The sequence below is a fragment of the Temnothorax nylanderi genome, unplaced genomic scaffold (assembly GCF_030848795.1).
Source record: "Temnothorax nylanderi isolate EJ_2023f unplaced genomic scaffold, tnyl_v1.0 TNYL_tig0101_pilon, whole genome shotgun sequence".
NCBI classification, from domain to species: domain Eukaryota; kingdom Metazoa; phylum Arthropoda; class Insecta; order Hymenoptera; family Formicidae; genus Temnothorax; species Temnothorax nylanderi.
This window is the reverse complement of record NW_027249163.1, coordinates 158,874-183,785: the sequence shown is the minus strand read 5'-3', so window position 1 is coordinate 183,785 and position 24,912 is coordinate 158,874. Positions and strand designations below refer to the sequence as shown.

The window sequence follows — 24,912 nt, the reverse complement described above, 5'->3', positions numbered from 1 at the left end:
TGGACCATCGAGATATATCGCTCGGTCGCACGCGTGCGCGTCCGTGCCGACGGTATCACACGGCGGCGTGCCGCCTGGAAATTTTATCAATACCGCGGCGGCCAACTAGTCTCGCTGTCGCTGGCAGTCGCTCGCGAAAAGTTACGCGCCGAACTCCGTACGACCAACCGGGGGTGTCGCCGAGCGAGTCGATCGACAAATCGACGAGGATTACCGGAACAGAGAGAACCCGAGGCGACCGATCACGAGCATGTGAGTAGACGTGCCCGTCATCGGGGACACCGAGCGGCGTCGTAAATCGGGACGACGCGGGGACGATACGCTTCTAGCTTTCGCTTCGCGCCCGTTACGATGATACAAATGGCGATTGTTTCGTGGAGCTGCATCGAGAGTGAATTCCGTGGCCATTCCGTAAGCGAGTCGAAGGCACTAACGTTAAATAGCCGTGTCTCTTTAAGCGGGCCTTTACACAAGACTGTGACGCATAAGTAGATCAATGAGCGATTAGAGTAGAGTGGTGAACTGTACTACTCCGTGCTCTATAGCAACTCGGTCGACGATTTACCCGCGAGAAGCAGGTTCGGCGAGAAGGTGCGGCGATCGATGAATTTTGCGGGTATGAATGCGCAAAACCGTGTAAGGATCGCGTAAGGGAGCTCGCGGGGACTCGCGGCGAGGTAGGCGAGAATCGCCGTTACCGCGACGCGTCAGTAAGATGCGTTTTAAGACGCAATTGCCGAGGCTTGTCGCCGCCAATCGATCTTCCTCGCACGACCCGTCCGTCCGCGGCATACGGCACAATTTCCGATAGAGTGCAACGGAGCTCCCGAGACCCGGCACGTATAACTTGCTTTCGAGGAAAATTAATCGAAACGCGGCCCACACCGCCCGCGACCCTTCGAACCTTTCAAGGGATGCGCGCACCATAATGCATCGACCCCATTCAACGCGAATCTTTTATCTGGACTACTGGAAGGTAGATATGAGCAAGTCGATCGTGGAAGAAATATTGACGAAACGGGCACGTCGCGCGAGAAAATTTCCGTACCTCTATCAATTAAGTTACCGTCGTGTTTCAGAATCGTTAACTTCTGCGTTAATTATTGTATGTTTTGATAGACTCGTTTATTTATTTATTTGTTAATAGCGGCAATAGAGAAAACTACACGGACGCGGCAGTCGAATTGCAATGCGATAACTACGTTAATTAATCTCGCTTTTGAACGCGCTATTATAGCATTTCTATTTCCAACTTTTCTCATTATAATCTTTCGCATTCGGCTTCCGTCCATCCAGCTCGATTATACGTGATTATACGCATTATATTCATTCAGCCAATCGAGGCGACGTATTTGTAAGTAATGTCATTGTTATCTACTCGAATATTTCGCGATCTTGGATAATCTCGATAGGAGGGGTGATTCAAACTGGATGATTCAAGAGTCGTCCATCGTTACGCCTACACGCCGTTGGCAAGTAACCGTGGAAGCGTGGAACTTGATCTTTTCGAAGGACAAATGATAATTTCGGGCCGCTTTGCAGTCGCGATGCGGGAGAGATTAAAAAGCGATATCGAGCACGTTATCGATTCTCTTCCCATCCGGCAAGCTTTTCGCCTCTTTGTTTACGAGTAATCGCGATAAGAATAATCGTTAGATTAGCACGATCGCGATTAGCGCGCTTGTCGCGCGTTCTTTGCGCACTTTGCGCGCTCGCCGTGATCGCCGGCAGCTTAATTGCGATTATATGTGTATACATACACACATGTAGTCGGGATCAATCGCGCGAAACGCGGCGCACTGCTACTACATGTCGGCTCGCAGTTTCTATATTTAGATAATCAATGATGAGCACATTTACGGCAATGCTCTACGGAGCTTTGCTAGACAGAAAGGTGCGCGTGTTCGTACGTAACTTACACACGCATTGCGACCCGGGTGGCGAACAATGAACCGTTCGCCAGATTGTTCGTGCGTCGATCAGAGACGACGAAATCCTCAGGGCGGCGGCAAACCGCGATATACCCATTGCAAATAATTTGGTCCTTGAGAGCTCCGATAGTTTAATGGAATTACCGCTTTTTTTTGACACGGTTTCTATAATTTATCGGAAAACTGTTGGTGATATAAAAATTCTGTACCAAATTAACATCTCACATAAATTCGACAATTTTTACAATGATTAATTTGATATATCAATTTGCTACATTAATTTGATCTATTTTATGCCGTATTTTCATTATTTAAGTATTTTATAATATTTGCAAGTAATTTGGTCCTAAACGGTACCAAATGGATTTCGTAGTTAACGTTAATTAATCGCAAATAAGAAGATAAATATAAAAAGACTTTTTAAGCGTATCACTGTTCTAAGCGGTGAAATGTAAATCCCATAAGTATTCACGGTTCAGCGCGAGTACTAATCTAATAATGAGAATGAAGAGCAATATCGCGATCGATATATTAATCCTATTATCTATCTATTTTACGTCATAGGGTGAATATTTCTTGACTTTTGCGCGTAGGATTCATAGCTGCAGCGATCGCAAAGTATTTCGATATATATCGAATACCTATATTGTAACAAAATAAACAATAACAGCAGGAATTTTCACATTACGCCGGAAAAGCATTTCACTAAATCAAAAAATTCATCTACGTTTTTGAAAATAAATCCTTTTATCAATCTCGTGATAAATAAATATATTGAAACAGTCTACAACAATAACAGCGGAAATTTTCGAGCCACGTCGAAGAAGTATTTCGACGATGAACAACCAAGTTGCACCGATAAATAGAAATATCGCAAACATTCGAACGGTATATTATAATACGGTATAATTTTCTAAATTTTAATTGAATTAGATAACGGTATAATGATTGCTGTTTTTATCGATTATTCTGCTAAAATGCTGGAATCAACTGGAATTACGTCGAAATTTCGCGGGGAATGCCGGACGGCGGCGACCGAATATTCCGACGTCGCGTCCGTCATCTCAATGGGAACGATATGGAGAAGAGAGGCACGTACGACTCTCCTCTATGTTTAACTATTCCCACCGACGGTATTCGAATAGTCGATCGATCGGCTGTTGCTACTCGGTCGTTCGATCGCTAGGCCAAAAATAAAACCCGCAACCTATCGTCGACCGCTTTTTAATCCGCCATCGCGCGTAGCCGGCATTTTTTCCGAATCGTAACAATATCGCTAACACATATTACTCGTAATCTTCCTGATTTACGTCACGTGTCGCTCCCCCTCTCCCCGCGACGTGGCATTTATACATATATAGGGTGGGTAATCGCGGAGGTTTTTCTGTAGAAAGAATTAATTTTCTCCATATAATACAGATCGATCGGTTTCACCGGTGTAATTACGTAATATTTTTTTCTAATTTTAGTTAGCTAATTAATTGATCGATTACGGCAATATATGACTGTTATCCTTATTGATTGTCCTGTCAACGTAAATTGCAGCTTTAGTTCTCGGCGATCACTTAATTGATATGAAGAATATATATTTAACGAACACGGAGATTTTATCCTATATAAAAAAAGGCATGTTAAGTCGATAGTCGAATTTATTGTTGCCGCTTTTCCGCGATGCTGATTGGTTTTCTCGCTGCGCTTACTTCATTTGCAGCTGTCATCGTATATTTTGACAGTTGTGTGTATCAAGAAATTAATAGTGTAATAGTAATAGCATAATGTTAAAGCTAAATAGCGCGCGCGAAGCGCGCGTCTGTGGTGCTAGTATTTAAAAAAATTCGAAAATAGCATCGACAACGTCACTCTAATATTGGACAATACGATGCTCGAATAATGGAGTCAAGTTACTGATTAATTAAGACATAAATCAATTTTAGCATTATATTCCCTTTGAACTCTTTTCTCGTAGTGCGTAGTATATTTCTTTGAAGAAATGTTACGCATGTAAAAATCAATTGTACTCACTCTAAAATAGCTATTTCTTCTCTTATGTTAGATTAATATCAGCTTTGTCATCATCTATTCTCTCGAAAAAGTTACATTCACGAAAACGCAGGTAATCACGTTTGCATGTCACTTTGTACGTAATAGCACTCCCGAATTTAATGCGCGACGCGACGAACCAGCTGCGGTTCGTTTTCTCAACTAAATCGACGGCGATGGCTACGTGAGCCTTCTCGTTTCTACACCCTCCCATCTTTTCAAGGTCGTATCCAGGGGAGGAGATATAGTCAATGAAAATTAATGCTTCAAGAAGTGAACAACGAGCGCCGGTCAATTTGATTGCGTTAATTATCTACCTCTTTATTACCCAATGCACTATGAAATAAATACCAAACGTTTTGTTCGATACACAAATTTATTATTAATCAATTATTTAATTATTAATAAATATAATAATATCCTAGGCCTCCTCCTCCTCTCAGGCTGCTCGGGATGTTAGCTTCGCAGGATTCCCTCGCTGCTCCGATGTCACCTTCTGCGTCGTTATTTTCTGAAACATTCAAATGAACGATTAGATTAAGTAAAGACAGAAGAAATCGAAACTTTGTGACATAAATGACGTAAGTACGTGAAAATAAATTACACTCACCACCTTCTTTTAGGCTGCTCGGGATGACCCTCGTGTTCCCTCGATGCGAAGCAACGTTGCTCCTTCCCGCGTGGATATTTTCTGTAACATAAAAATAATCGAATCGATTAAATAATTGTCACGCGCATCGAACATCTTATTCGTTATTCAGATTAATATTATATTTTAAATTACTTCTTCGAAAAAAATCTTTACGTTAGAATCAACTTGAATCAAATTTTTTCAAAATATTTCTTTTTACTAATTTAAATACCGAAACACGATTTAATGTAGCAACTGAATAAGCACAAACGAAAAGAGAGATTCTATATCTTTAGAAAAAATAAAAAGTAACATTTACCAGAAGTGTTGGTACGCCGATGCCCGATGCCTATCCTAGGCCTCCTCCTCCTCTCAGGCTGCTCGGGATGTCAGCTTCGCAGGATTCCCTCGCTGCTCCGATGTCACCTTCTGCGTCGTTATTTTCTGAAACATTCAAATGAACGATTAGATTAAGTAAAGACAGAAGAAATCGAAACTTTGTGACATAAATGACGTAAGTACGTGAAAATAAATTACACTCACCACCTTCTTTTAGGCTGCTCGGGATGACCCTCGTGTTCCCTCGATGCGAAGCAACGTTGCTCCTTCCCGCGTGGATATTTTCTGTAACATAAAAATAATCGAATCGATTAAATAATTGTCACGCGCATCGAACATCTTATTCGTTATTCAGATTAATATTATATTTTAAATTACTTCTTCGAAAAAAATCTTTACGTTAGAATCAACTTGAATCAAATTTTTTCAAAATATTTCTTTTTACTAATTTAAATACCGAAACACGATTTAATGTAGCAACTGAATAAGGACAAACGAAAAGAGAGATTTTATATCTTTAGAAAAAATAAAAAGTAACATTTACCAGAAGTGTTGGTACGCCGATGCCCGATGCCTATCCTAGGCCTCCTCCTCCTCTCAGGCTGCTCGGGATGTCAGCTTCGCAGGATTCCCTCGCTGCTCCGATGTCATCTTCTGCGTCGTTATTTTCTGAAAAATTCAAATGAACGATTCGATTAAAGGTGCGTTCGGGGAGACGCTATTAGCGCTGACAACGTCATTCTATCTCTGTTACTTACTGAAAGTTGAACAAAGACAGAGCACGCTTATAGCGCTAAAAGCGCGCTCCCCGTAAGTAACTTTGTAAGCGTGGTGTCGTTCCGCAGACAACGCGACGCGATAACTTTGTAGCCTAACTAACTTTCGAAGCCGGGGGTGTCGCTAAGCAGACAATAACGCGACGCGATAAGTTTGTAGCCTAACTAACTTTCGAAGCCCGTGGGTGTCGCTAAGCAGACACGATGCGACGCGACGCGATTACTTAATATTAGCCTAACTAGCCCGTGGGTGTCGCTAAGCAGACACGATGCGACGCGACGCGATTACTTAATATTAGCCTAACTAGCCCGTGGGTGTCGCTAAGCAGACACGATGCGACGCGACGCGATTACTTAATATTAGCCTAACTAGCCCGTGGGTGTCGCTAAGCAGACACGATGCGACGCGACGCGATTACTTAATATTAGCCTAACTAGCCCGTGGGTGTCGCTAAGCAGACACGATGCGACGCGACGCGATTACTTAATATTAGCCTAACTAGCCCGTGGGTGTCGCTAAGCAGACACGATGCGACGCGACGCGATTACTTAATATTAGCCTAACTAGCCCGTGGGTGTCGCTAAGCAGACACGATGCGACGCGACGCGATTACTTAATATTAGCCTAACTAGCCCGTGGGTGTCGCTAAGCAGACACGATGCGACGCGACGCGATTACTTAATATTAGCCTAACTAGCCCGTGGGTGTCGCTAAGCAGACACGATGCGACGCGACGCGATTACTTAATATTAGCCTAACTAGCCCGTGGGTGTCGCTAAGCAGACACGATGCGACGCGACGCGATTACTTAATATTAGCCTAACTAGCCCGTGGGTGTCGCTAAGCAGACACGATGCGACGCGACGCGATTACTTAATATTAGCCTAACTAGCCCGTGGGTGTCGCTAAGCAGACACGATGCGACGCGACGCGATTACTTAATATTAGCCTAACTAGCCCGTGGGTGTCGCTAAGCAGACACGATGCGACGCGACGCGATTACTTAATATTAGCCTAACTAGCCCGTGGGTGTCGCTAAGCAGACACGATGCGACGCGACGCGATTACTTAATATTAGCCTAACTAGCCCGTGGGTGTCGCTAAGCAGACACGATGCGACGCGACGCGATTACTTAATATTAGCCTAACTAGCCCGTGGGTGTCGCTAAGCAGACACGATGCGACGCGACGCGATTACTTAATATTAGCCTAACTAGCCCGTGGGTGTCGCTAAGCAGACACGATGCGACGCGACGCGATTACTTAATATTAGCCTAACTAGCCCGTGGGTGTCGCTAAGCAGACACGATGCGACGCGACGCGATTACTTAATATTAGCCTAACTAGCCCGTGGGTGTCGCTAAGCAGACACGATGCGACGCGACGCGATTACTTAATATTAGCCTAACTAGCCCGTGGGTGTCGCTAAGCAGACACGATGCGACGCGACGCGATTACTTAATATTAGCCTAACTAGCCCGTGGGTGTCGCTAAGCAGACACGATGCGACGCGACGCGATTACTTAATATTAGCCTAACTAGCCCGTGGGTGTCGCTAAGCAGACACGATGCGACGCGACGCGATTACTTAATATTAGCCTAACTAGCCCGTGGGTGTCGCTAAGCAGACACGATGCGACGCGACGCGATTACTTAATATTAGCCTAACTAGCCCGTGGGTGTCGCTAAGCAGACACGATGCGACGCGACGCGATTACTTAATATTAGCCTAACTAGCCCGTGGGTGTCGCTAAGCAGACACGATGCGACGCGACGCGATTACTTAATATTAGCCTAACTAGCCCGTGGGTGTCGCTAAGCAGACACGATGCGACGCGACGCGATTACTTAATATTAGCCTAACTAGCCCGTGGGTGTCGCTAAGCAGACACGATGCGACGCGACGCGATTACTTAATATTAGCCTAACTAGCCCGTGGGTGTCGCTAAGCAGACACGATGCGACGCGACGCGATAAGTTTTTTAGCCTAACTAACTTTCGAAGCCGGAGGTGTCGCCAAGCAGACAATTAACGCGACGCGATAAGTTTTTTAGCCTAACTAACTTTCGAAGCCGGAGGTGTCGCCAAGCAGACAATTAACGCGACGCGATAAGTTTTTAAGCCTAACTAACTTTCGAAGCGTGGGGTGTCGTTCCGCAGACAACGCGACGCGGGAGTCTGGGTGGCCGAAGCCAACGACAGACTCCTAAGCAGGGCAGCCGGACCCCCGGTTTTCTGTCAGGGTTTTCCTTCCCTTAGGTCGGTTAGGAGAGCCTAAGCTCCTCCCTCACGGCTCCGACCAGCCGAGCGGACTTTTTATAGAGGCCGCTTACCTCGCGAGTCCTTAAAAGGACTCCCCGGTCCACGACAGACCCGTAGGGCTGCCGTAGATTGCGGTACTGGTGTGCTCGGGTACTCCGGGTGCGCAAAACCCGTAGTGGAGGGCTCCCCCGTGCCCCTAAAGGGTCCGGGAGGACTCCCCCCACCCCCTGGAGGGAAGATTTATTACACGCTTAACTTTATCAGCGTGATGTCTTTAGCAGACAAAATTTTTTACACGCTTAATTTTTTTCAAGCGTGATGTCTTTTGCAGACAAGATTTTTTACACGCTTAACTTTATAAGCGTGATGTCTTTAGCAGACAAGATTTTTTACACGCTTAATTTTTTTCAAGCTTGATTTCTTTTGCAGACAACAATCTCTTACAATTTACTTTACAATATAATAATATAATGTACAACATTATAAAAGAGTTATTACAATATACATAATTTAATTACATAATGTACACAATTTATACAGGATACACATATATAATATATACATAATAATTACATAATATTTACAGTAAAATGCAATATAATACAATTATGTATAAACAATTGGTATTATTTAAAATAAAAATTGATATTTATTATAAAATACTAATTTCTAATATAAAAATTAATATTATTTAATATTTGTTTACAATTTTTTCTATCGAATTTAATCCCCTTGTCCTTGCCTACCCGAATCCTTACCTACCCGTATTCCGATCTATAGTCCTACCTATATCCATTTTCCTACCTATCAGTTTTATAATCTAATATACAAAACATTAATGAAGACCGCGACACGATTTATAAGGGGCCTGATTTGTTGGTTATTTTAGTAGGATACCTGATGAACGAAATATCTCCAAGTGACACGATCACTTGAGATGTGAGAAAAGTGGAATTGGGAGTTCTAACACGCGCTCGATTGGGATTTAATTGCGGCTTTTCCAATCTCGCACTTATGCGAGAAAATATAGAGAAGATAGCCCTTTGGGGCAAATAAATAAGTAAATAAATAAATTATATATATATATATATATATATATATAATCATTTTACATGTTACCTTATTTCACCATTGCAATGTGGTCAATTTTTATTAAAAATAAATTAATAAACTCTTTAATGACGGTCAACTTCGATCGCTTAGAATTCAAACACTTATAACTTTTTATATTAAATATTTTTATATTAAAATTTTTACCCTCTCTCTCTAATTAAACTTCGAAGAATATTATTAAGATATTATACACATTGATCATAAAACATTTTATTTACTGTAGCATATTATAATTTAACGTGTTCAAAAGACACGTATGTACATAGGCGTACATTTCATAATAACTTTTTTAATAATAACTTTTTTAAATTATAAATTATTACTCGCGATATTTTAGGATGTATTATAAGTCACATGATTTTCAAAACCAAGTACAAATTTTCTACTAGAAAACTAATAGCAGCGTCGAATGATTTGTTTTTAAAACAGAAATAAACGCGATTCTCTTATTGTTAGATCGATGCAAATGTAGGACGGAGAGATGAAGCATCTGATTAATATTCATTAGAACTGCAATATAAAGGGAAGTCTTTAAATGCCGCTAACTGTTTGATTGTCTGGAATATTATTAAATTATATGAAAATTAAGAGGGCAATTTATTTCCAACTTATCTATGCACTTGACAGTAGTTAATGGACAAATATATGAGTTCAAACTTCTTAGGTACTGCTTAATTTTTATTCTTTACTTGTTACTTTTGTTACGTATAAGATTATCGATAAACTATTTAATTTATTCTCATTTTGTATCGAAAGTTTGATACCGACGAATTAAATGATTATATTATACATATATTTATATGTATCGTAAAAAAATAATTTATTTCACGTAAAAAGAGATGAATTTTCCATTAATTAAATGTTAAAGGATTTAATTGCTTTATAAGTAAATTTGTATAATATTTGAAATTAAATTTTAAATTATTTTACGCTAAAATTTATATCAATATTGCAGAGCTTCGATCAATTTAAATATTAAAGATATAAAAATATTTTTTCTATCATTGTTTTTATTGCACTAAAATATAAATACAAGTATCAATTTATAAATATGCAGGTAATATAATCCATGTAAAGTTACAAGCTATCTATTTGCTATTGGAGATAACGACGAAACTCTTTGCTGATGTTTTAAATTTTGTTAGAACTCTTTATGAGACGAATGAAATATCGTTACCGAATCCTCTCTGGTAAGCGCAAAGAGCTTATCATTATTTTTTAAATAGAACTAAATGTTTCGGTCAAATGTCAAACCGATCATTCCGCGCGTAAGTGTTGACCTAACATGTTGCTTCTTGCCTCTCTAAACGATACGATAGCGGTATCTCACTCGTCCTATAAACATTTTAAGAATAAAACAGAATTTCGTCGCTAGTATGATAAAAAATAGAATGTCATGTCGGGGGAAGGAATGGAAGATCTAATTATCCCAGTACATAAGTTGTTGAGTAATTAAATTGGCATTGCTCGCAGCGGTACCGCGTAAGGTCTCTTTCTGCAAAAGGTCAGATGGCTCGTTGGAAACCCCGTAGAAAACAGATTTGCAGAACGACATGGATATCCATAACGTATACGTAGCTTCTCACCCAAGACATTTCCATATATAATAAATGAAAAAGGTCTGTACATCTAATTCCGTTTAAAACATCGTTTTACACAATAGCGGATATTGCTGCAAAGCGCTTTTCTCTCGCATATTACGTTTAAAATAAATTAAACAATGTAAAATAAAAGAGGAATATCTCTACCATCTTAAACTCTAAACCATTTAATTATCTTCGAGTACGATTGATCTAAGGTACCCTAAATATTCCACGCGACGATTAACGAAAAATATCCAAAATATTTTACGCAACCATAATCCTTTTTTTTCACAAACGCATGAATAATTCATCCAAGAGCTTAGGCGAAGAGCTCGTAAAGTCGCTCGCAAAGAGCGATCGCGATCATTTAACTTTGAATACTCGCGTGTAACGTGGCACGTGCGCTCTGGATTACAATCTCCTGGGGCCATACGAGTATAAGCCGACATTATCAATGACCTTTTCTTTTTCCGTATCCATTTGCCTTCAACAGCCGTCACCTTTTAATTGCGAACGCGATGTGCCCTGGGAGACAATGTGCTCGCATCGCCGTCGCGCTCGGCCGCGTCGTATCCGTCCTAAGAAGCGAGTGGGAGGGAAACGCGTTGTCGAAGTAATACGCATCAAGTTTTTGCCATTAAACCGCGCGAATGACGAAATCGTGTCATGAACTTTGCCCTTTTGCGGTGGTTTCCACCCGCAGCTCGATATGGGGAAAACCTCACGCAGCATCCAGCACCATGGGGCAACGATAACGGGCACTATAATTCCCGGCTGGCGCGTCCCGGGATGAGCGACACCCACCTGCGTGTTTATTTTACTTTTTAGAGCCGTCGAGGAGAGACGCGCGCGCGTACCGGGGGATTCAACGCACAAATAAATTTCACGCCGTGAACAAGCCGCGAAATGCAAGCGTATATCGATAAATAAATACGCATGTATTTGATAAATTACATATAATTATACGGTTTCGACGGCGTATTATATACGGGTAGCCCAGAGATATTCACCTATCGGCGCTTATTTATCTTACACCCAACTTTCGAAAATATACTGGCGTTTTCGAGGTACTACAATTATTCTGTTTCATTGCGTTCTATTATTTTCCGAGGCATTAAATTCGGTCGAAGCGCGTCGCTTATGCAGCGTCTGTTATGCAAATACCCCCGCGGGAATAGATATATTTGTATAAAAGGACAACGTTTGTTTAACACACAACTGTATTGTAATGACACATTGGATGTGACACGCTATTAGTCATTTCCTCGAAATCGCGTCTTTTTTCAGGGCTACGGAGGGCGGTTTAGCACCGGATGCGGCTGCAGGTGCAGGCGCCGGCACCGACGGCATCGTCGGTGGCCCCAGGACGCCCCAGCAAATTGCCTCGCAGAAGCGGCTGCAGGCGACGCAAGCGCAAGTCGACGAGGTCGTCGACATCATGAAGACGAACGTCGAGAAGGTCCTCGAGCGCGATCAGAAGCTCTCCGAGCTCGACGATCGAGCAGGTGAGATCGATCTTTCGCGCAGCCAAAACGCTTCGCGTCAAAAAAATCGACGGCAATTATTTTAAAGTTGAAAATTTAATCAACAGTCAATCCTCCAAATTAGACTCTATTCTGCCAAATTATGTGTAATTTATTTTGTAATGTTTTGTAAATTATATTATATTGTCCCGTTGCGAATATTATTTGCGCGCGCGCGCATCAACACCAATATATTCATTAATTATTATATTATGTATACGTCACTCCATTGCTCGCGCGCTGCTTCTACGTCAGGTACTTATTATTCATGGCGAATATCATTTGTTGTACGTCGAGAGATTAATTAATGCCTTGGAGGAGCAAAAATATATGCTGCGCTGTATCTCCGCATAAGAGGAGTATCGTACAAACTTTTAAGAAGATATAATTGTAAGACGAATTCATGTCACGAATTATATTGCATCGCGTCACGACGCGATGACATCATATTGTTATTCACAACCAGCGTATCGCTACATACTGAATAGAAGCGCTAAACGGAAAATATGATCGTGGGAAGACTATACACCTTCCATTCATGGTATCGTGGCAATAAGGCAGTCCGACCCTGCGCGTCTGACTACACGTTGATATCGATTACTGTGACACGCTCGAATCGATGCCACGCTATGTGGCTTGGTGAACGTCGATCTTTTCTCACACAATCCGCACGTACATTTATTTGCGCAAACATATATTTTCGCCCTAATAAATTACGTTATTTATGCCCCCATTCAGGTTTTCTCACGGAATTCTTTTTCTTTTTGAATAAAGTTATGTTGTTCTTTTCGATTATTGATATTGGAGGACAATTTTACTCGAAGAATTCTTTTGTTTTCAAAGTTATATTTGAGGATGCCCGAGATAAATCCGATGACACACTCGCGTAATTTTGCAGATGCACTCCAACAAGGAGCGTCACAGTTTGAACAACAAGCAGGAAAATTGAAGAGAAAGTTTTGGCTGCAGAATCTAAAGGTGAGTAAATGTTAAATTTTACAAGAGAAATATTTATGGCAATACCTCGATATCTGAATAATAATTGTTCTGTTTGCTTTCTCTTAACAGATGATGATCATCATAGGTGTTATCGCACTCATCGTACTGGCCATCATTGTCGGTAAGTGTTTTACTGACGCACTAATGTTTGACAGCTGTCAACACTGCCACTATAATTGTTTAAATGTTTTGTGCCATCTCGTCGATGTACATCTCGTCCCGATTTCGAGCGACTAATTCAGCGTTATTTCTTTTTTTAAACGCACGTCCGTATGGACACGGTGAAAGTATCGACTATTTATTTAAATCGTGGAAATTAATATTCTTTTTCGAGTTTGTATTCGATAAATATATGGATTTTTATCGCGATCGGACCAACTCCCGTACAGTTTACGACTTGAAAATTTATCGTGTTACATCTGAATCAGTCGTTCCTGTCTAATGTCTCTCTGTCGATCTATACCCTTTGTGCTAACGAAACGTCTACGTACGGACGATTGTGTTTGCACGATGCGAAGTGACGAACGAAATGTTGTTCCGCGGATTTGCATAGCTTTTGAGAAATCCCCTCGAAGAGATCTATTGAGGTTTCTCAAAAAAATGTGAAACAAACTGTTTATCGTGCTTTGCCTGAAAATTACGTCGACTATACTTGGCCTCGATTCATCTTCACAAAACTTTATCGAAAATATCATACTTGCGAGCATCTCTTTTCTCTATATTCCGGAATAATTTTCACTTCAAATCTTACTAAAGTTCTATTTCCTAACAATATCATTCTCGTGCATTTTATGGACGAAATGAGAGTATATTACTTTTAATGCAAGAACACGTCTTTATCGCGCGGGATATAAAATGCGCGAGAAAGATGCCACTATACAGCGTGATCCGTCTGAAAAAAATGGCGTTACTCTGTCTCCCTTTTGTTCATTCATCATCTAACACGTATGAAATGTATGTATTTCTCTTTTCCCGTCTAGCGAACTTCATGTAGGCGCGCTGATTGGTGGAAGAGATTTGTGTGTGAGTGAGTCTGAAGGTAGAAAGCAAAACAATTGCGACATTGCGTATCGCTGTTGTTTCTCACCCTGTTTCTCTTTTTTACTTGTCGTAGAAAATGTATACCTGAACCCGTACGTTTTTCCGATTACATTCTCGTTGTTTACCATCCGACTCGTAAAAACTCCTCTCACTCCGATATTTCAAAATTGTCCTTAATTTTGATAATGTCACGTATCAAGCGTTGCCAGTTTTATAAAAACTTTTGTTATTACCGGATATTTTGTTAAAAATAATAGCGATTTTAGTTTGCTGAAATTATTATTAAGCTTATAGTTAGACGCACTTGGTAATAAAGCATGATTATTAATTAACTGTCATGCACATGATAATTGTGACATACAATTATTACCACTATAATATTTTATTATTATCATAATTTTTGTCACACGTGGTTTTATTTGCAAAAAATGTGCAAATGCTTCCACGACGAATTTATAAAACTGGCATACTTAGTCGGTGTCTGCCTGTGATAGGTACTTGCTGTATCTGTACATGTTGCTACATGTATTCCTTCCATAAGAACTCTCCACCAGTGTCGTTGCATATTTATGAATCACCGATCTAATTGGGAAGCGTTCCAATTAAGAATCGCCATGGCGATACACCGCGAACCTTCATAAATCTTCGACGACATCCTTCCTTATTCCCTTCTCTTACCACGTCACAGCGTGCAAGTCAACGTCAAGCGTAAACATTTAAACAATACGTAAAAGTTGCCGTTATACATATATCTTCCCGCTAGGAATTTTCTTAACATTTTCTGACATTTGAGCGTCTCTTTAAAGTCCACAAGACGGAATAAACTGACGCACGAGAAAATCGCTCTATAATAACTTTAACAATTTCAAGACAACGTTACAACATATCTGTCACAAATTCGATGTTGACTAAAGACTAAAGTCTACTTTAGACGATCTATAACTCGCTAGACTTCCGGATAAAAATATATACAATTTTTATTACACATTTCTATTTGCAGCTTCTTATATTGGGTATATTCATATGTGTTATGTGCAGCATATTTTAATATATATTTTATGTTTGCATTCTGGTATCTATATTCAATTATATTTCATATTAGATTACGTATAAAATTACGAGTCGAATAATATCCTGAATTCTGATACGAATTACAGATCGTCTAAAGTGAACGAAATGTATTGCGTGAGTTAATTTTGAAGCAAACTATCGGTTTCCTTAACGAATGCCGATGAACTTTTAAAGGGGAATGTTTTCCGAGACACGATCATACCTCACCCTTTGTGTGCGTGTTACAACTCTAATCGTTGTTATGTGTCTGTCTGTACTTTCGGTGGTATCCTCTTTCTGAAGTTGGTCCCAGGCAGTGATTTTCAATTTTCTGGTGGTCAATTAACAAAGAAAAAACAAAGCGAAAAAGAGTGTGTAAACGCGTGAAACTGATTGAACATACAGCTTCAAACATTGTGATTCGCGAACACTTTGCGGCGGCAAATAAAGAAACGATACAAAATACCACCAAGAAATGAAAACACAAGAAATGAAAACACCACAACGACAAACGACATCAACAACAAGCACAATATCGACAACAGTAAGAATTATCAAACAACTACAACTACAACAATGTTTCTGTTTAATCCTATTCTACTCTTCGGTACGGTAAGCTATGATTTTATTGTTGTACCCGATATGACTTTTCTACCTTTTTCTCTCTTCTTATCGCCAAAATGCAATTTAAATCACTTCTTCAAGCACTCTTTTTCTTAGATTTATTTCTTTTATTTATTCATTCATCTTTACGTATTGAAAAAAAAAGTCCTATATAAATGTATAATCTGCATTTATATAGTTTTGTAAACTACATTTTTTATCTTTCATATAGTTAAACATAAAGGTCGTACATTATATTTATATTATATTTATAATTTTAGTTTCAATCTTTACACATTTAATAATTTATTTAATTTCTAATTTTGCATTTATATATAGATACGAGATATTTTAATATTATGATCAATTTGTTTCATTTTTTGCATATAAAGATACATTCATGCATATTACATCCTGCATGTTTCTCTCTCTTTCTCTCCTCTCATTCATCCTCTTTTTTTTCTCTTATAAATAACATTCTTAGTACAGTGCAAAACTCATACACCGTATATATATATATATATATATATATATATAGTATATATATATATTCTCAGGATATATGCATACTTTAATAATGTGCATTCCAATATTATAAAGACGAATCAAGCAAACGTTTCTGGGACGATCTTCGCGCAACGTGCTTGACCTCTTATTACAGAGCATGCACCATCGATTTAATTATTTCTCCCTCGATTGGAAGCCGACGTCGGCATAGCGTTGCATGGCTTGTACGTTATATGGAATGCGCCAAAAGCTTCTAACGCAAACAGTTTTATTGTCAGTCAGGAGTTCGGCCAGAATTTCCTATAAGCTGCGAATTTTTTCCAAGTGTTGTGTACAATATGAAAGGGAAAAAGGCGGACTTCGGGCGGAACTTCTGACGAAAAGCAAAAGTTTATCCTGCCGCTGATAATTTTCGCAGGGGGAAGTTTATGTATCGTGTGTACCGAGTGGCCTCTGTATACGCATTTATGCTTCTGTACCTACTTGCATGCAATTCTTCCTTGTCCTTATGGCTAATGGATTGTTATATATAGCTTTAAACTGCGCAAGCCAATTGATTTTAGTTTATCAAACGCATCGTCGTGGATATAACGGTGTAAATAAACCAATGTCTTTCAAAAAATGAGAGCATTTCAAAACTACTAAAATAGACATGAACTAACATTCTGTACGATCTAGATATTGATATAGTAAATTTAAACATTTGTCCACGATGAGCGCGATCCGCCACGAGTCTGCGCATGCGAACGATATATAGCGAAATAGAGAGGAAGGGAAAGAAATAAAAAAAAAAAAGAAACAGATTAAAATTCGAAGAGGAAGAGACTAAGAGCAACGTGGGGGCGAATCATCGCCGTCCCTTTCCCTTATCCAGTGGAGGAGAACAAATGTTATTATTGTTTTCAGCGAGCGTCACCGGCGGCAGCAATACTGAGCAAAATTGAGCGCGAGAGCTAAAGTAAAATAACGTAACAACAACTACAACAGCAACAAAAAGAGAGGTGAAAGAGGGAGAAGAGGAAGAGGAGGAAGAAGAAGAAGAAGAAGAAGGGTGAAGAAGAGAAAAGAGAGAGAGAGAGAGACGGCGGCTGATGAGATTGATTCGCGAAAAGGAGGGATAGATCTCGCAAGACGGAAATTGTGATGAGCCGTTGACGAGCTCTGCCGGAGTTCTCCGCGAACGTTCGGATCGATCGCGCGCGGGAATCGATCGATCGCCGGCCTTGGGATTCATCGTGAGAGAGGAGGAAGGATGAGACGGCGGATAACCGGAAGCAGGGAACGTTGATTTGAGCGGGAACAACGAAGAGAGCCGTCGCGACGACTACAGAACTTTCCTGCAGTCCTTTGTAGCGTTTCTTTTCTTTTCGGATCGAGCAGAGGAAGTCGAGTCCACAGTGAACCGACTCGATCTCCATCTCGCATGGACGAAGGTCGCGCACGACAATTAATTCCGCTGATTTCTTGGCCATTATCTCATTCAGCTATTATTATTTATATTATTGTTTAATATAATTGACGTAATTTTGTTGTTATTACAATCGTTTTGCAACAATGCGTCGTTCCGGAGAACATTAATTTACCTCATGTGTTTCGGCGAACGCAAAATTAAGTTGAAAGTACACAGGTCTTAACGGATTTAGTCTTATCAGACAAGCGGCAAACCGGGCAAACATTGAAACATTGCAACTGGTCCCATTAAAATCTCACGACTAAACGGCTGATTGATAAGAGATACGTGCATCGCGCATTCCTTCGTCCATCTTCGTTAATTAAGATTGTCCGAGAAAAGTTAGAAGAGATGAGAAATAGAGAAACAGTTGGTTATTGTAAACAAAGAAGCGAAAGGTTCACGAAAAAGAAGGGAGAATCGTTGTAGCGATATATAATATTTAAATATATAGGAGATATATTTAATATCTATACACATATATATGTATAAATATATACGTATACGTATATATATGTATATATTTATATATAGAAAGAAGGAGATAAAGAGAGACAGGATGTCCGTAAAAACCACCATGTAAAACCTCTCCGACGAAGGCAGTTGCTGTAGTAAGTATATATACGTTCGCGCGCATTGCATACGCGAACGCGTTCGCGACATGTATCGAGACATTTACTTTATAGACGTAAATGTAAATCACGCAAACTGTAAATAATATATCATTTGTCCTTCACGCGCCATTTATCGGATTCAATCCGCTCCAGTTATATCGAGAAGATTCACACACACACACACACACACACACACACACACGTGTCCTTTGTTCCCCTGTCTCGCATCTTGCTCTTCGTTTTTCTCGCGAATTGTAGAGGAAGAACAAACCGAAGGATAGAGGGACGGAAGACGAGGGAAAGGAAAAAATGAATGGGGAAAATAGCGGCAGTCGCCTGCTTTCGTCGAAGACGGCGATCAACGTTTTCGGGCAGCCTGTGTACAGAGAATCTAAAAAATAATAAAGAAAGGGGAAGAAAGGGGGGGAGGTGGAGAGAAAAGGGGAGAAGAGACGAAGGGAGTGGGAAAGAAACGCCTTGTTGTAGAGAGGCGCAGCAGCTATAAGTAACGTTTTAAGGCTTTAAGATGAATTATCTACAAGATGTTATGTATACATGTTAATAATAATGATGATTACGATGATAATAATAATGGTAACATTAATAATAATTATAATAAACGACGACGGAGGAAGTTGCTTTCCTCGCTTCGCGGATGCGATCGCGGCGATAGAAGAGAACGCTGTCATTTTCGATTCGAGGATACCCGAGCTCGGGCAGGCTCCACCCTCGATCATTCTCTTATTGTCCATCCGCGAGATAAGACGTTAGTGACAACGGGTATATCGCGCCCGACACGCCGATTGTTCGTCGACGAGTCCTCCTTCCGTTCGGTCCTTACTGATTTCGGTGCTGCTGCTGCTGCTGCTGCTGATTCAGCAATAATCTCGAGAGACGAAACGATCGTCCTTCCGACCGCGATTCTCCGCAATTATTCCTCCCTTCGATCCCGTCCCGACGCGCGATATTTGTGGTTTATGCCTGCAGGCGCCATTCCGTCGCGACTTCCGGACGCGACAAAATTCAGAAGAGACAGAAGAGCTTTTCATCGTGTCGATCGGCAGACTATACTCGATCGACTTTGCTTTTATTGGCGCCGGGTTTCATTTTAAGAAAAATTTTAGGAAGCGAGATTTGTGTGTGACAATATCAATATATCAGATATTAATTTTTTGCAATTATTAATTGATCTGATTAACCATGTACTTAATCATAGTGTTAATTGGCACTAAAATAAAATGAAGGAATCATCTATTCTTCTTCTTTCTTTTTTCAAATTGTTTCTGACACAAATATTTGTTGCTTAGCGTAATTTTATGACATTGTTAAAAAAATTATATCGATTATTGGGGAATCATTGGGGAGGGGGGGGGGGGGCCACGAGTTATTAATATGCGATGCGCTTTGTTGAATCCGCGAAAATCCCAAGGATGGAGAAGCGAAGGGCCGATCGACGAATGAGAATTTCTTCGAAATTGTCGCGCGAAATGGCCGCACATCCGAGTTATAATGTTTAAAAACGATCATTCTATGTTTACGAACTTATGAACACATAGCTGTACGTCATATCTTAACCGTGTCGACGTATCCTTAATTATTAACGACGAATATGATCATGATGCTGCGCTTTGAACAATTGTACAGTATCGAATAAAAAATACACTGCGTAGTTAAATTGAAGTTATAAAGAGGCAACGGAGAAGGGGATCGATTATAATTTTTTTTCTGTTTATTTCTAAATCAATTCGCTTCGATCGTAGAATCTTTATTGCCTTCCGCAAGCACCGACATTTTTGAGAATTTTATTACTAATAGTAAAAAGACACATTTCAGTTCTTTCTTTTATTTTGTGCCATTAATGCTGCATGCATGTAAAAAGAAAGTGAGAAGAAAAGCGTCATTCGATTACGGCTGAAAAGAAGTTACGCGGTAATAATTTTTTAAACACCTATTGACGATCTCGAATATATGTATATTGCAATTCGCCTTCCAGGAAGAGGATCATTATAAAGCCTAATATCCATTAAATCCAAGCAGGAGGTAAGAACAATAAACTTGCTATTGTATGCCGGTATACACATTTTTTTTATATTTATCTACTTTCTTAACAATTTTATTTATACTCTTTCTCACTTGATTTCAATCTGTACTTCCTTTAACTAACAATCATGTTATTTTGTACTACATTTCAAAACGGTTAAATTAAATATTAACTATATATATCTTTTAAAAATATATAATTTAAAAAAGTATTGTCACAATTATGCGGTTATTTCCTCATTTATTAATTTATTGGTGAATGTGTGTGGTCGATATTTCTTTGTAATTAAATCCTATTGCGTTCCGAATTCTTTAAATCTTTATTGATTAATAATGCAGCAATCTCATAATTATATGTATTATCAATAGTCTCGCGATACCGTAAAGATCATATTAGTAAACATGTCTTTTTATCTTTGAATTACAACTTCTACTTTTCTGTTTCCTGCGTTTCCTTTTACGAATTTCTTTCCGTCGTGTGTGACAAATATGTAAAATATGTGCTTCCATCATTGTGCATTCCATTAGATAGTTTAATATTTCACGCTGTCAGGGAGTCATCGCGTATGAATACTGCTGTTAATAATATAAATTATATAGGTAATAAATTTACGTTTCCTATGATCGTATGAACAATAATAGAAAAGATCAGTGATATGTGTGTGTCCAATTCGCTTCGTAACTATTTTATTTGCTACTCATTCGTGCAACTGTTCCAACTTATCGTTAATGTATAAATGCCAGGCGCACGCACACATGTCGAGATTTAAAGTAAAACGCGACAATACCTACACGTTTGAGAGAGAGAGAGAAAGAGAGAGAGAGAGAGAGAGAGAGAGAGAAAGTGAGAATGAGAGAGCGAGAAAGAGAGGGAGAAAGAGAGAGAACACTCTGTAATATAACACACAACTATTTAGAAAAAAAAAGACAGAAGCAAATGAAAATATCGATACACTTTCTGCGTTTTAGCGTTATACAACCTGTATATTTTTCATTTGTCCAAATTATATGTTTCTGTGTGTTAATCGTTATAAAAGTGTGGGAATAAAAGATATCAAATACGACATATTATTTTTATGCCGTAGATAAAAGATAGATCCTGTGACTCAGATACAGAGAACAGCCGAAAAAATACTTTTTTATCAACTTATTATCGACTCCTATATTAATAATTATATTCTTTTCACTTTACACCTTCTCTTCATGGAAGCTATTCAATTAATACGGAAATTTTCACAATAATAATATATATATCTACACGATCGAACTATTCTTAAATGTGCAATGATGAAAATTCTTTTCATACTGCTTAAAAAAAATTTTTTTAAGTATACTCTTTTATTATATATAATATTTCACGGAAATTCAATCTCTTTTACGAAACAGTAGCAAACAAATTAATCAATATACCAATTTTACTCTTCAATATTAGTGTAACAAAAAAAACAATTAGAAAACTAAAGTGAGATCTAGACCAGCGAGCAAGCGTGAACAAGCACGAATGAATAATTTGCTTCAATGAGTGTGAATACCGTCATACTATCAGTTTATCGAAACAAATTATTCATTCGTGTTAGTTCACATTCGCTCGCTTGAACTGGACCAGGTTTAAAATACTTCCTTTCGTTTTAATACATAAAATTTTTACTCTCTCCTCAAAGATTTAAACTATGTCGTCTGTAGGAAAAAGACTATGATGTTATATTTAACATCCCAATATACAAGGAATTTCCCCTATTGATCTCCGTTGTCATTTCACGCTCCGATATATCGATATCAGAAACTAATATAATTTTCATTTGAACGTTTCAGCGAAATTCATGCCGGAATCATCGCCTACGAACACTCCCAACCAGAACTTTTATCCGAACTACGTGCCGCCGCCGGTGGGCGGGGGACCCGGTGCAGCTACGAATACTGCAGGGACGTCGGGTGGTGCGCCAGGGGGTGGTTCGCAGCAGCCCGCCCCGGCCGCGCTCGTCGGCAACCTGGACGCCGGTATACGCAGCGTATAAACGGTATGGCATGCTGGTGACACTTGGGGTAAAAGGAGAAAACGAGAAACGAGGGAGACCGACCCTGACAACGACATCTTCATCCGCGGAAATAACTGGTCGACATATTTGCTTCGGCGACCAACTCGTTCGGATCATCATCTGCACGTCGAAGGGGACGATGGAATAAATTCAGTAACTCCATAATCCGTATAGGATAAAAAATGAACCTCAAAAGTCATGGACTTATATCGTTCTTTGCGAACGGAACTCTTCGGCTACCGCGCGTCCGATTATTTTTATGTAGAATTATTTTTTCCCCTATTGATATGACGTTGTGATAACTAATAGTACCAATGTTCTATTAGCAATTACTGTGTATTGTGCAACTTTCTTCGAGCTACGTAGTATTTAGACGCAAATTGTCTTCACGTATCTTTATTCACCAATTTTTATTCGATTGTTTTTGCATCTTATTAATCTTGTAGTCGAACTTTAAGTTGTTTAAGTGGAAGCGACATATCGACCGGTCTTTTCGTCGTTCAAGAAGAAAAAACAATCTATAGCTATCTATAGCTCTACGAGCCTTTAAAATTCCGCTCAGCTAATCGATACGAAAAACATAGGTACAACAAGCGAAGTGTCGTTCACAAGAAAATACACGGATATGTGTATCGATGTATGTACATGTATATGTACATACATTATTACGAATTATCAATGTAAAATTAAAATCTATGTACATACATATAAATACATAATTTATTCATATGTTAAATAAACAAACAAAATACAGGAGAGATGATAATGGAAGAATCATAAATGACAATTGAAAGGATTGACGCAGGTATATTTCGAGTCCACTTTCGACCGAGAAAAATGTAAAAATGTCGGATGTGCGCATCATAAGATGTTTCATGTAAGTGAGAATTTTTGGTGCTTGCTTGTACATTTATAAAAGATTGTCTCCGACAATAGGCTTTCTGGGACACATGTGAAACGGATTTATATCACATATCCGCCAAATCCCTTAATTATACTATAGTGATTGCAAAAATTATTTAATGTAAAACGCGAAAAAGGTTTAATGTGATGTTGTAGTCTACAACTCTTTAAACACATTCTTTGCACGATTTAATTGTCATTAGTTTTACTTTATATATCGTATATTTGAATTTTTTATTTCCTAAAGCACACACTCAGTATTTATTATTTCTAAATATTATTTAAGAATACCTGATATAAATCCGTGAGAAAATTCGCCCCTTCAAAAACAGACGAGGAAGTTAGCTTGTACCATAGAAAATAATCGAATTATAGGTAGGATAATTATCAATTCCTACATTTTCAAGCATTAACATAGTAATTGATAATAAATTTTGTGCGATAAACTCGAATTTCCGAAGTTGGAATCTCCGAAGATATTAGCATGTAATTTATAGCAATGTTAAATATGTTAATACATTAAATAATGTTATATTGTTTAAACGGAGCGAGATATTTTTGCCTATTTTTCGGCTAATATATTCTCTCGGCGCGTATTTAAGAGATTTCAAAACTAGTTGTTGTCATTTAAAAAAAAAAGTTAATGTACTATTCCTATTCTTTATGTTTTATGAAATGGAACACCATGATGCTACTTTCAACTGATAATATAATCAAATCGTTTCAGATTCGATAAATTGTCTATCCACCGATAATAACTATAAACTAAACAATAGATTTGTAAGTATAGCTATTACAGGACGCTTTGGCACTTAGGCTATTGATATATTATTATGTACGAATACCGGAATTATATTAAATTGCAATACTCCTTCAGCTGTACATCTCACCAAAAAAAGGAACAGATCTATATATTATATAATAGAAATACTATATTCATAGAGATATTACTGTATGCTAGGCTTAAATAAATAACATTGTGAGAAGCAGTTCTATGTGATTTTCCTTGTCGTAACAACAAAAGTTGTAATAATAGTAATTTCGTTTGCATCGCAGTTGCAAATGCAAGTACGTGGAAAATTATTTTATAATGACCGATATTAATTCACGATGCAATGTGCAAAATATAAATTTGTGTGACAATGTATAAATCTCTACTCATGCCGTGATAAATCAGTGCGATTCTTGCAAGCATCATTTACTACGCATGCAGTATAATCTATTCTTTTTAGCTGCACTATATATGATATTATTGTTATATTTTATATTGAAGTCTTTTAATAATAATATTTTATTACACACAATAATGGGGCAACAATAATGTATGAAATGTAAGTGCAGGAAAAGCGTTGCTAAAAAGGACAGATTGATTATAAAATTAATCAGCACTCATCAATTCGCGACGTCCCTCGATGTCCACCGATGTATCTTCCGCCACAATTACATCTGCAACAGTATCCGGAAGTAGTT

At 38.9% G+C, this 24,912-nt stretch overlaps 1 protein-coding gene and 2 long non-coding RNA genes across 7 annotated transcripts; 2 read left to right on the top strand and 1 right to left on the bottom strand.

The window, feature by feature from the left end:
• The first annotated feature begins 57 nt into the window (after window positions 1-57).
• Window positions 58-24,431, top strand: Nsyb (neuronal Synaptobrevin). 4 transcript variants are annotated; one of them, XM_071711649.1, is made up of 6 exons: window positions 77-252; window positions 11,964-12,181; window positions 13,098-13,177; window positions 13,268-13,319; window positions 14,179-14,221; window positions 17,306-21,567. In XM_071711649.1, coding segments are annotated over exons 1-5 (366 nt in total). In that variant the 5' UTR covers window positions 77-250; the 3' UTR covers window positions 14,193-14,221; window positions 17,306-21,567. The 4 variants fall into 4 exon arrangements, with proteins under 4 accessions (XP_071567747.1, XP_071567750.1, XP_071567748.1 ...); XM_071711648.1 differs by having other exon boundaries at window positions 79-252; window positions 14,179-14,237; XM_071711646.1 differs by lacking the exons at window positions 14,179-14,221; window positions 17,306-21,567 and adding an exon at window positions 22,316-24,431 and having other exon boundaries at window positions 58-252.
• Window positions 261-4,926, top strand: LOC139775571 (uncharacterized). Its single transcript, XR_011718866.1, has 2 exons — window positions 261-4,044; window positions 4,397-4,926. It is a non-coding gene; the product is annotated as an uncharacterized lncRNA (long non-coding RNA).
• On the bottom strand, window positions 4,329-5,897 carry LOC139775570 (uncharacterized). 2 transcript variants are annotated; one of them, XR_011718865.1, is made up of 6 exons: window positions 5,700-5,897; window positions 5,486-5,610; window positions 5,146-5,226; window positions 4,922-5,046; window positions 4,582-4,662; window positions 4,329-4,482 (listed from the first exon to the last, which is right to left on the bottom strand). It is a non-coding gene; the product is annotated as an uncharacterized lncRNA (long non-coding RNA). The 2 variants fall into 2 exon arrangements; XR_011718864.1 differs by having other exon boundaries at window positions 5,486-5,895.
• Window positions 24,432-24,912: the final 481 nt, after the last annotated feature.